This window comes from Sinocyclocheilus anshuiensis, unplaced genomic scaffold (genome assembly GCF_001515605.1).
Source record: "Sinocyclocheilus anshuiensis isolate Anshui unplaced genomic scaffold, SAMN03320099.WGS_v1.1 scaffold1371, whole genome shotgun sequence".
Classification (NCBI taxonomy): Eukaryota; Metazoa; Chordata; class Actinopteri; order Cypriniformes; family Cyprinidae; genus Sinocyclocheilus; species Sinocyclocheilus anshuiensis.
In genome coordinates, this window is record NW_015539833.1 from 734,562 (window position 1) to 745,594 (window position 11,033).

The 11,033-nt window shown below is 35.7% G+C and overlaps 1 protein-coding gene across 1 annotated transcript; it reads left to right on the forward strand.

Annotated features, from left to right (window-relative positions):
• The first annotated feature begins 106 nt into the window (after positions 1-106).
• On the forward strand, positions 107-7,601 carry LOC107684324 (uncharacterized). The gene is made up of 5 exons (XM_016480554.1): positions 107-327; positions 1,908-3,138; positions 5,306-5,610; positions 7,162-7,243; positions 7,374-7,601. Exons 1-5 carry the CDS (start codon positions 235-237, stop codon positions 7,535-7,537), a joined length of 1,875 nt encoding a protein of 624 aa, XP_016336040.1. The 5' UTR covers positions 107-234; the 3' UTR covers positions 7,538-7,601.
• Positions 7,602-11,033: the final 3,432 nt, after the last annotated feature.

Sequence of the window (11,033 nt, forward strand, 5' to 3'; positions counted from 1 at the left end):
ATAATAATAATAATAATAATAATAATAATACTAATACATATAATAATAATAATTCTAAAAATATACATTATATGTGACAGCAGCAAATATTGTCTCATCCAGGGGGATCCTTTCCAGCCATCATCAAGGCCTCTATCCCCAGTCTCCAAACTGTCCCCTCAGCCAATCATCTCTCCCGCCTCAACCTCGACCACGCCCACTGCAGGAGTTGACTTCAGTAGCTCTGCAAGTTACATGCCCAGGTTGGATAACTCAGCTGCCCGGCATCGCATGTCAGTCAAACCAAGGAACCAACGAGCCAGTACAAGGGGAAAACGAGTGCCAACGGTAAGATGAAGCTGTATGTATAATCAGATTTAAAGAGCATAAAGTCGTTTAAATAGAATTCATCTGACACGGCGTTTATACAGGATTTGTAAAAACTAGATCCCTCCCATTGTGATCGATGATGCTGTTCACACTACAAGTGCTTATTTTATAATTATTTATAGTTATTATTATTATTATTATTTTATTTACAGCTATCATGTGTTCAGTTGTATCCTTTAACTAAAGTTAAAAAATTATATTTTAAAATAACTCAAGTCTAATTTAAAGTAGTACTGTTGCTGATTTCTGATCTTGAGTTTATAGCCAACTGGTCCATCACAGTGTTGTTATTGTCAGCTAAAACTAAAACTATTAAAAATCAATGTTGGGGAAAGTTACTTTTAAAAGTAATGCATTACAATATTGCGTTACTCCATTAAAAAGTAACTAATTATGTTACTTAGTTACTTTTTATGGAAAGTAATGCGTTACGTTACTTTTTAAATCTGGACAGGGCTTGCTTGTTTGTTTTTAAAATAAAAAAGTTATATTTTTGGCAAATATAAAAGCCTTTTCACACCAAAAGTGAAATGAATAAGCCTCAGGCTGAAGGAAAGTAAATTTACGTCCGTACAGTAGAATGCAGAAGAAGAAATTTCAACACACTTCAGCAATAAAAAAAGACACACAAATGTTTGTCTAGAGTCATTTTTGCTTATTATTATGGTTGAACTGGATCATCGAAGGTCAGAAGCAAAGACATTGGTTAACAAATGGGATTAAATACGTAAAGGATATTTGTGTTGTTTAACATTTAAGACAGGTTTGCGTCATATCCTGAGTTGAATTATTTTATTCATTTTGAGGAATACTGAATCTGTGTGGTTTTTTTTTTTTTTTTGTGAGTGAGATGAATTAATGCATATTCATATTTATTTTAGAACTACAGTAACATCTTCTGATTTCTCTCAACATGGGGACAGGAGAGCTGTCAATCAATAAATTGGAAAAAAAAGTAACTTGCGTTACTTATTTGAAAAAGTAACTCAGATATTCTCTTGTAAATTAAAAAGTAATGCGTTACTTTACTAGTTACTTGAAAAAAGTAATCTGATTACGTAACTCGCGTTACTTGTAATGCGTTACCCCCAACACTAAAAATAAATAAATCGAAATGAAGTTGGAATAAAAAAATATATAAATAATATTGGATGAAAAATCTAAATGAGAACTAAAATAAGTTTAAAGTTAAAATGCATAAATTACTAAAACTAAAATAAAAATCAATTAAAGCTATATAGAAATAAAAAAATGACAAAAGCACATAACAAGATTGCTAATTCAAAATATTAATAAATACTATAATAGTATATAAATAATACTAAAATAACACTGGTCCATTGGTATAGAATAATCTGAGACGACATGAAGCTTTGACACTTCTGGTGTAAAGCCTAAATTCGACATGGTGTGAGGGGTACACATGGAGAACACAAAGATCACTTATCACTGATAGCATCTGCAAAAAGTTACAAATACTTAGTCACTGCTGATTTTAAACTACTGTTTTAAACAAACAAACAAACTCTCTTTCCCAGGTATCTCTTTCTCCCAGGCATCGTTCAGAAAGCATCAGTGATTTGGATAACGTTCTGTCTGAGGAGGAAGATGATGAAACCATGACATCCACTGAGATTGAGCACCATTGCTTGTACTCTCTGACTTTGGAGCTAACAGAGAAACCCACCTCTCCAGAACCTACAGAAACAACTCCTGCAGCATCAGCACAGAACCAGGAGGAGAACCCTAACAGAACTGACATCAATCTCCCATCTCTGGGAGTTGAAATCCTGAAGTCAGAAGAGTCTCTTGAAACTGAAGGGAGAGTCACCACAAACCCTCTTTATTTGCAGCCTATGTCCTTTGGCTTGATCTCATCAGGTCCATCGTCACCTTTAGGACTTCCAGAATCTTCTACACCACAAAGAGAAATAGAGTCATTAAGAGCCCATTCACCTATCCAGACACATGATATAAACGATATCCAGATTCAAACAAGTGAGAATCATGTGTCTGTCACAGATAGAAACGACACCATCCAAGAGGAATCAACATTTAGACTACATCCCGTACCTCTGCCTCGCTTAAAAAAGCCTAAAATAGATATAAGGAGCCCTCCGTCTCCAAAAGGAGCCGCAGAGGCTTCAATGAAACCTTGGGAAGCTGGAGTAGAAACTGCACCCGAACTGGTTAGCAGGACGCTTAACGCTGAAGAATTACAATTTTTAATTGCATCTGCAAAGCATCACTCCAAACCAACCACTCAGACAAAGCAGAATGAGGGACATTTGAAACATTCTCCAGGAATCAAGACCCAACCCATCAAACCCAATCCAGAGTTGCAGAAAGATGAAGAGAGAGAGACAAAACCAACAGAGCTCCAGAATCTCCTCCATCAAACGCAAAAGACGAAGAGCAGTTTTCACAGAGAAGTACCACCTCCTATTATGTCCAAACCAATAACGGGAACCAATCTTAGGAAGGCAGATACCACTGCAGAACATTTGGAAACAGGGAAACTAGAGGAACCTGAAGACAGGAAGAATGCTTTTGGGGTGCAGCTCCGCACAACCTCTCTGTCACTAAAATATCGCTCGGATGTTTCCAAAATCAAGGATGAAACCAAACGGTACACTTTAGAGTCTAATACAGTGACAGAAGTCTCAGAAGAGCATGCTGGAAAAGCAGAAACCAATTCCAAGAGTAAAACCAGCGTTCCCAAAAAACTAGATCTACAGAATCTGGACTCTCTGCTTGCTGCCCAAGACAGTGAGTGCAAATGTTTTTCTTCTTGTTATATACAGTATGTGTTAAATTTGCTCATTCGACATTTTAGTTTTCAAGGAACTAGATAACTGAACTAGAGTTATTATTTAACTAAAACTAAAACTAAATCCTTTAAAAATAATAATAGTAATAAAAAAAATATTTTCGTTATATATTTTCTTTCAGCTAGTTGCCAAGGCAACATTTCTCATTTTCATTTAGTGAAACTTTGTACTAAAATAACTAAAACTGAAATAAACTATATAGACATGTTAAAAGAATAATAAAATGGCAAAAACACACAACAATGTTACTAAAACTTTGAATAAAGTTATGAATTTTGAAATGAAAACAGAAAATATAAAATAAAAACATATGAAAATATATTGATAAAAACTTTAACAGTATCTCAATGATACTAAAATAACCTACCTACCTAATTAAAATGTTGAAAGAGCCGATTTGTTTTAAGAATCCCTCAAAAGTGTTCTTAAATAAATAGCATTCTGATTTTTCAATTTGCTATGTGTAATATGACTAACATAAAGCCATACAAAAGTGTACTTCAAGCAGCAATAAATGTAACTAATTTTGTTAGCATCTTCTAGTATAAAAGTTGCTTAATCAGAGTTTTGACTATATACTGGAAAAAAGGCTAACATACACAGTAAGAGTCTGACTACCATATACAGCAGCCAATCACTGTTTGTTTATATACGTGCCATTAAGCAGTGGTTTTCTCTGAAATTGTTGATACTACAATAGACAGCCTCATTCAAAACCTTATACAAATAACAGCACAGCCAAATCAGTCAATGAAAACACAGAGGAAATTGTAAACAAAATTCGTTGTCCAAAAGTAATATTTATTGCTAAGAGTTATGCAAAAGCGATAATTTCAGAGACATAACATAAAAACCAAAGTGAAATGTATGATTCTTCTTAGATGTGCATGTGTAATGGAGGCCAGCGGTAGGTGCTGTGTTAGTGCGCCTGCCTCCCACGCCGGAGAATGCGGTTTGAATCCTGCTCGGAGTGGGGCGAGTAAAACCGTCACATTGGTGCCGTGACCTGGATGGGAGTGAGTTTTAGGGGGGGTGAGTGTAACTGTCATCTCCTTGTTAGTGCACCCGCCTCCCACGCCGGAGACCCGGGTTCGAGACCCACTCGGAGCAGGCGAGTGGGACCTGTTACATTAGCCGCTTTTCCACTGTCGGGCCAGTGCTTTAAATGGGCCGGGCGGGGCTAATAGACTTGGACCTGTAGCACCGAGGCCAAAATCACGCTGCGTTTCCACCGTCGGGCCAGAAACTTCACTAAAACACGCCCTTTACACGCCTCTCAGGAACAATGTCACGACGCAACCCCGTCATTTCACCAACAAAGAGAAGTTATAAGAAATAAGTTACTGGAACTAGTGCGATCACAAAACGAACATGATAAAAGCGGCCGTTTGTTTGCATGCTTTGTTAAAGATTTAAATCCAAAAGCATTAATGTTTTACAATAATAAGTGATACATTGATCATAATTAATTAATTTATCAAGCCTACCTACTTATTCAGTCGAGTCTGTTTGTTTATTTGTAGTCACAGTATATAGCCTACATCACATTTAGAAAGACTGATAATTTCTATATTTTTATAAAAAGCTCCCGAACAAATAACATTATTCTATTTTTATGACATAGGCTACGCGGAGCTAAACTCTCGAGACAAGACTTATGACAGATAAAATATGTTACTAAATAAATACACGATTGTGATAGAGAATAAGAAGCTTCTTTGGCCCAAGGTTTTCATCGGGCCAAAAAATCGAGGAAGGCACGAGGACGAGGCACGATCAAGCCCCGGAAGTGACAGTGGAAACGCAACTGGCCCTGGCACGCACTAGCACGCCCGCTTTTGGCCCGACAGTGGAAACGCGGCTATTGGTGCCGTGACCCGGATGGGAGTGAGGTTTAAGGGGGATGAGTGTAACGGAGGCCAGAGGTAGGTGCTGTGCAGGTAAACCTCACTCCCCTGATCTCAAAAAGTGCATTAGCGTTAGTCTTTAGCCTCCTTGTTAGTGCACCCAGCTCCCACGCCGGAGACCGTGGTTCGAATCCCGCTCGGAGCGGGGCGAGTAGGATGATCACATATGCTTTAATAAAACTGAGTACTGTTTTACAGATGGAAGACCATCTATTCAAAATACAGCAGGAGCAAGTAAAGAGGCTGTGTCTGAGCCGGGCTGGATGAGTCTAGCCAGGGAGAAGACCAGAGCCTACCAGCCATTTTTGGGCAGATTGGCCACAAATCAGTCACCAGTCCACCCTACATCTCCAACGGCTCCTCCTGCGCAGCCTCCCAAACCAGCCTTACAGCCTAAAACACAGCCACTGAGCACCTCGCTTCATCCACCGAAAGCAGCCAGCCTACAGACCTCACAGAGACCTCCGACAAAACTAGCACCTAGTGGAACAAAAGACTGGCAGGTAACATATGACTGGAGACTACAAAACGCATTTAGCTAAACAGCAGGTTTCTTCTTTCTTTTATTGCTTATTCTCTACCAATAATAAAATACTGCCTTCTGAACTTCATAACTATATTTTAAATAGAATATTCAATATATTAACACTAGGGCTGTCAGTCGATTACAATTTTTAATCTAATTAATTACATGATGTTTCGATTAATTAATCTAATTAATCACAATTAATCGCAAAATTAATTTGACTGTGAAAATACCCACAAAAGGTTATTTAAAGATATTTTTGTTAAATGAGAAAGTATCAAGTAGACATTACAAATTGTAGCTTTAGAAATATTTTATTTGATTCAACAAAAAAAATTATTACACATAAACATTTAGGCTACAACGGCCTAACATAAACTATGGAACATAAAAGAAGATCATTTGAGAAACCTCTCAGTATTGTTTGTTCATACAATGAAAGTCATTGGTAACCAAATCAGCTTTGTACCAACAGTCTTCAAAATATCTTCCTTTATGTTCCACAAAAGAAAGGTTTGAAACAACATGAGAGCGAGTAAATGATGACAGAATAAAACATTTTTGGGTGAACTATCCCTTTAATGTTTTTATTATTATTGTTGTTACTATTATTATTATTAATAATTAAATTATACTCTAAAATAAACTAAATCTGCCAGGAGGTGGCGGTAAATGTCTTCAGTCGATTCGTTCAAACGGCTGATTCATTCAGTAATGAAGTAAATGGCTCTCTTTATGAATGGGTCTTTGAATCATTGGTTTACACGATTCGTTCAAAAAGCGGATTCATTCAGAAACTAAACACAGCTGTGTTGCTTGGAGACGTGCAATGCTGTGGCTTTAAAGGTAATATATTCTTTGCAAAATTGAGCAAAAACATAATATTGTGTTTAAAATATAACACAATATCAACTTCTTACTGAACTGTTGTATAAAATCGCATTTAAAATCGTGATATTCGGGTCAAAAACAGCACTCGTGTAATAGCCTACTGATCTCCCTGTGATATCGATATTGTATGATATAAATAATCACAAAAAAAAATCACATCAAGACAAAAACACATAAAGGGGCATTTTTTGCACCAATATCTTGAATTTTAGGGCATAACTGCATTTATGGAGTTGTTGCCCTGCATCATATTTGTCAACGGTCAACTGTATGAAATGTAAGATGGTGTATAGGTCTGGGGGCGGGGCCAGTGCGTTAACCGCGTTAAAATATTTTAATCGCGTTATTTTTTTGTAACTAATTAATTAAGTTAACGCGTTAAACTGACAGCCCTAATTTACACTTAAAGAAAAAAATCTGTAGAGAGGCTACCTGGTAATGTTCTGCCAGGACCCTAAAGCACAACACAATGAAAAAATCAATACAGAAAACTCCTTCATATTAAAAACAGTATTTGCATTTATATTGTAATTATATTAAATTACATATTTATTTTGTAATTTTTCATAATATAATATAATATAATGCACCCAGAATTATACGAAATAATAAAAAATGAATTATTTACTCTTTGCAGGACAAAGGCAGGAACAGTACAGCAGAAGATGACACAACAAAGAAAGCAGCAAGACTCACAACACCTAACAATACCACAGAAGGTAAAGCACTGCTTTGACTGTCATTCTTAATTGTTTGTATTATTCTCCCTCTTCAAAGCTTTACCATTTGGTATTGACATTGTGTGTATGTGTGTGTGTGTGTCTGTGTGTGTGTGTTCCTCTGCAATAGTACTTACGGTCACATCTGAGCCTCCAGCAACCTCATCATCACCAACAGACGCCTCTCAGCAGCAGCAGCAGCAGCTATGGTCAGATGGAGCTCAGCTGTCCTGGATGGAGCTCGCCAAGAGAAAGTCTTTAGCTTGGAATGACAAAACGTTCGAATTAAGCTGAGACATTCAGTGATAAACGGATAAAGTGCTGCAATACCTAATGTTACAACGAATGAATGTAATACTGCGCGTGTTTTTACATGACTGATCGAGTGTGAGTGAGTGATGGAGATTATCGCTTGTATGCTAGTAGATTATTTTTAATTAGAATTAATTTGCATTAATAAGATGTTACTCAGATTTACACAAATAATATGGTTACTGATCAAGCCTTGTTATATACATAATTATGAAAGAAGAACATGTATATGTGAAGTTCATCATCTTTGTAGTATGTTGTTACATCAAAACAGCTGATTCCCGAATCTTAACAGTCATAATAAACTAGGAAGTTACACAGTGAATACTTATGTTTATACTGATCAAGCCTTGTTATATAGCCTACATAATTATGAAAGAAGAACATGTATATGTGAAGTTCATCATCTTTGTAGTATGTTGTTACATCAAAACAGCTGATTCCCGAATCTTAACAGTCATAATAAACTAGGAAGTTACACAGTGAATACTTATGTTTAGTAGATATAGTGGGCCAAGTCAGTGCATGATATAACAATATATCAAAGTGGCATATTAAAATGCAATATTGCACAAACACTTTTCAAGCATTGAACCTGCTTACTATATGAGAACATGATGCGTACACTGCCCTCTTGTGGAAGCATTATACCTGGGCTACGCCTACAAGAGTGTCAGTAGTAATGTAACAAATCCATCGTAGTTGTGAGAGGAGCTCAGTGGACAGGATTTGCCAAGGGATCCCACACAAGGATGCATATTCTATTTAAATTAGGATGACAGGTGACAATTAGTTATATTACCTGCATTTTAAGAATCTGATATATATTTCTCAACATTGATTTCATGAATTTTGACCTACCCTTCCTCATTTAATGAAATACACAAAAAAGAAAATAAAAACACCACAGTGCTATACAGACAAATTTCTTACCAACTTCTGACCTTTTTAAAACATATCCACTGTATAGCCTATTATGCAACGAAGTAGGCTAAGATTGTTTCTTTGTATGTGCGAGACTTCCGATTCATTTATTATTATTAAATAACTTGACGAACAGTGTTGGGGGTAATATATTACAAGTAATGCGAGTTACGTAATCAGATTACTTTTTTCCTTTTTTTATTGCTGAAGTGTGTTGACATTTCTTCTGCTTTCTACTGTACGGACGTAAATGTACTTTCCTTCAGCCTGAGGCTTATTAATTTAACTTTTGGTGTGAAAAGGCTTTTATATTTGCCAAAAATAGAACTTTTTGATTTTAAAAACAAACAAGCAAGCCCTGTCCAGATTTTAAAGTAACGCAAAAGTAACGTAACGCATTACTTTCGATAAAAAGTAACTAAGTAACGTAATTAGTTACCTTTTTTATGGAGTAACGCAATATTGTAATGCATTACTTTTAAAAGTAACTTTCCCCAACACTGTTGACGAATAAGTGCAGTAGTGCATAAACGGTAAAACTATTTGCGCTAACCAGTGTATTTACAATTATAAAATGTATATTACAAACCAGTCTAACTCTGCAATATTAAGCAGCATAAATAACATGTATGACGCAAGCCTGGCACATCAGCTTTACGAATGGCTTTAAAAATTCTGTGGATAGTAAGCAAATTTACGAGCTTAAAAGAGGTGAAAGCTGGAATTGGCGCCTAGAGTTAAAAGAGCCAATCGCAGTTTTCAATAGAAGCTTCACCTGTGCGTTTGCTCTCCAATGCGCATGCTCACTATCTGGATATACCCATTTTTATAGTGATTTGGGCTAAATAAGCACAATTTATTTGACCGTTGTTTTAATTTTATTCCCTATTTGAAATATGTCAATTAAACTTAACAATGGCAATTTCGGCGATTTTGATCGTTCTTCATTCCAGTAAACAGTAAACCTCACATCGCTTGAGGTAACCAAGATGGCCGCTGAAGGGCTTAGCTTGTTTTCAAAGTGAACTAGGCCTATATAATCATGCTAATGTCTAATAATTGTGTCTGATGCACATGTACATCCATTCATTCACTTATCATCCACACTTTTCCTCCATTTAAGCCATCTCTTGAATTTCAACAGAAGAACACCAATGAAAGCTCTCAAGCAGCTGTCATCAGAAGGGGGAACCAACCTAGAAAAGAATAATGCATAAAGATAGCAAAAAACTGGGAACACACAAAAAGGGAGCAAAAGAAGAAGGTGAGTAGAAAATGAGGAGTGGATATGTCAGGCTGTTTGAAGTCGGGCATTGTATTAGGGCGTTATTGTGTCTGAAGGCGAGCAATATAATGAAGATGAAGAAAGTAAAAGATGGGGCTGATGTTAATAATGCGTCGACCCCCGTTGCTCCGACTCGTCCTCTTCATCGCCTAATTGACCGGGCAGGGTCTCTTGAGCCCTCTGTTATTATTTATTAACAATTCAAAGATAAATAATTCACGATTTGGAAAAGAAGCTAGCCGACAGAAGCTGTTAATTGAGCATCGGAAGGGAATGGTGAGGCCTCTGTCCTGATTTAACACCATCCTGGTGTTTTTATCTGTTTTTTTTTCTTTGTCTTAACTTTATATCATACTAAGTGCAGATCAGGCAGTACTTATCTTACTTAAGGAGTAGACACATTTAACATCGTTTGGCGAAATTTCATGGACGAAATATCAATTCCACTCTATTGGAAATTTCGCGTGAAGGCAAAATTTTCTGATTGCAGATTTCGCAACCAGTTCAAGTACAAAAAGCTGCTTGGTCTGAAAGGTTTCCTTCACAGCTGTGATTGTTTTATCTTTCTGTGGATGAAAATAATGAAGTATTTTAAACTCAGTCATAATTGCAAATAATTGCAGAGTTTACTATACAACAAATAGCAGGGCACTAAAAACCACTTTGTACATCTCAGCAACCGCAATGTCTTAGCAACTACTCAAAACAATTTTCCCATCTCAAAATAATTGTAAAAGCATGTGTACCAATACATATGACCAGTGTTATTTTAGTATAATTGAAATAAAATTATAGGTTTTATATTGTGTTTTAATTTTTAATTTTATATATTTTATTTTCATTTTAGTTCAAGTTTTAGTAATTTTATTGTGTGTTGTTGTAATTATATGTACTTTTTAGTTTTTTTAATATGTCTGTATAGTGTTTATTAATGTTTATTTCAGTTTTATTTTTAGTTATTTTGGCACATCCAGTTAAACTAAATGAAAATGAGAAATATTGCCTTGGCAACTAGCTGAGATTTTATTATTATTATTATTATTGTTTTAGTTAACATTTATTTATTTATTATTTATTTATAGCATTGTGGCACCACTCATGTTTTTGTAGAAAATTTAGAAATCTATTTAATCTAACATTTTTAAACTTTTAAAGGAATATACAGGGCATTTCATGCTTTTTTTATTTAAGAAATTCAACAGTAAAAATAGATATTGATAACTGTGAATTGTTTGTGTTCAATTATTTATGACGTAATGTAATTTACAG

Excerpts from the sequence above, each read along its gene's own strand:
- LOC107684324 (XM_016480554.1), top strand. The coding sequence starts at position 235 with ATGCCCAGGTTGGATAACTCAGCTGCCCGGCATCGCATGTCAGTCAAA. Across the intron at positions 3,139-5,305 it reads TCTGCTTGCTGCCCAAGACA|ATGGAAGACCATCTATTCAA; the intron begins GTGAGTGCAAAT and ends ACTGTTTTACAG. Across the intron at positions 5,611-7,161 it reads GTGGAACAAAAGACTGGCAG|GACAAAGGCAGGAACAGTAC; the intron begins GTAACATATGAC and ends TACTCTTTGCAG.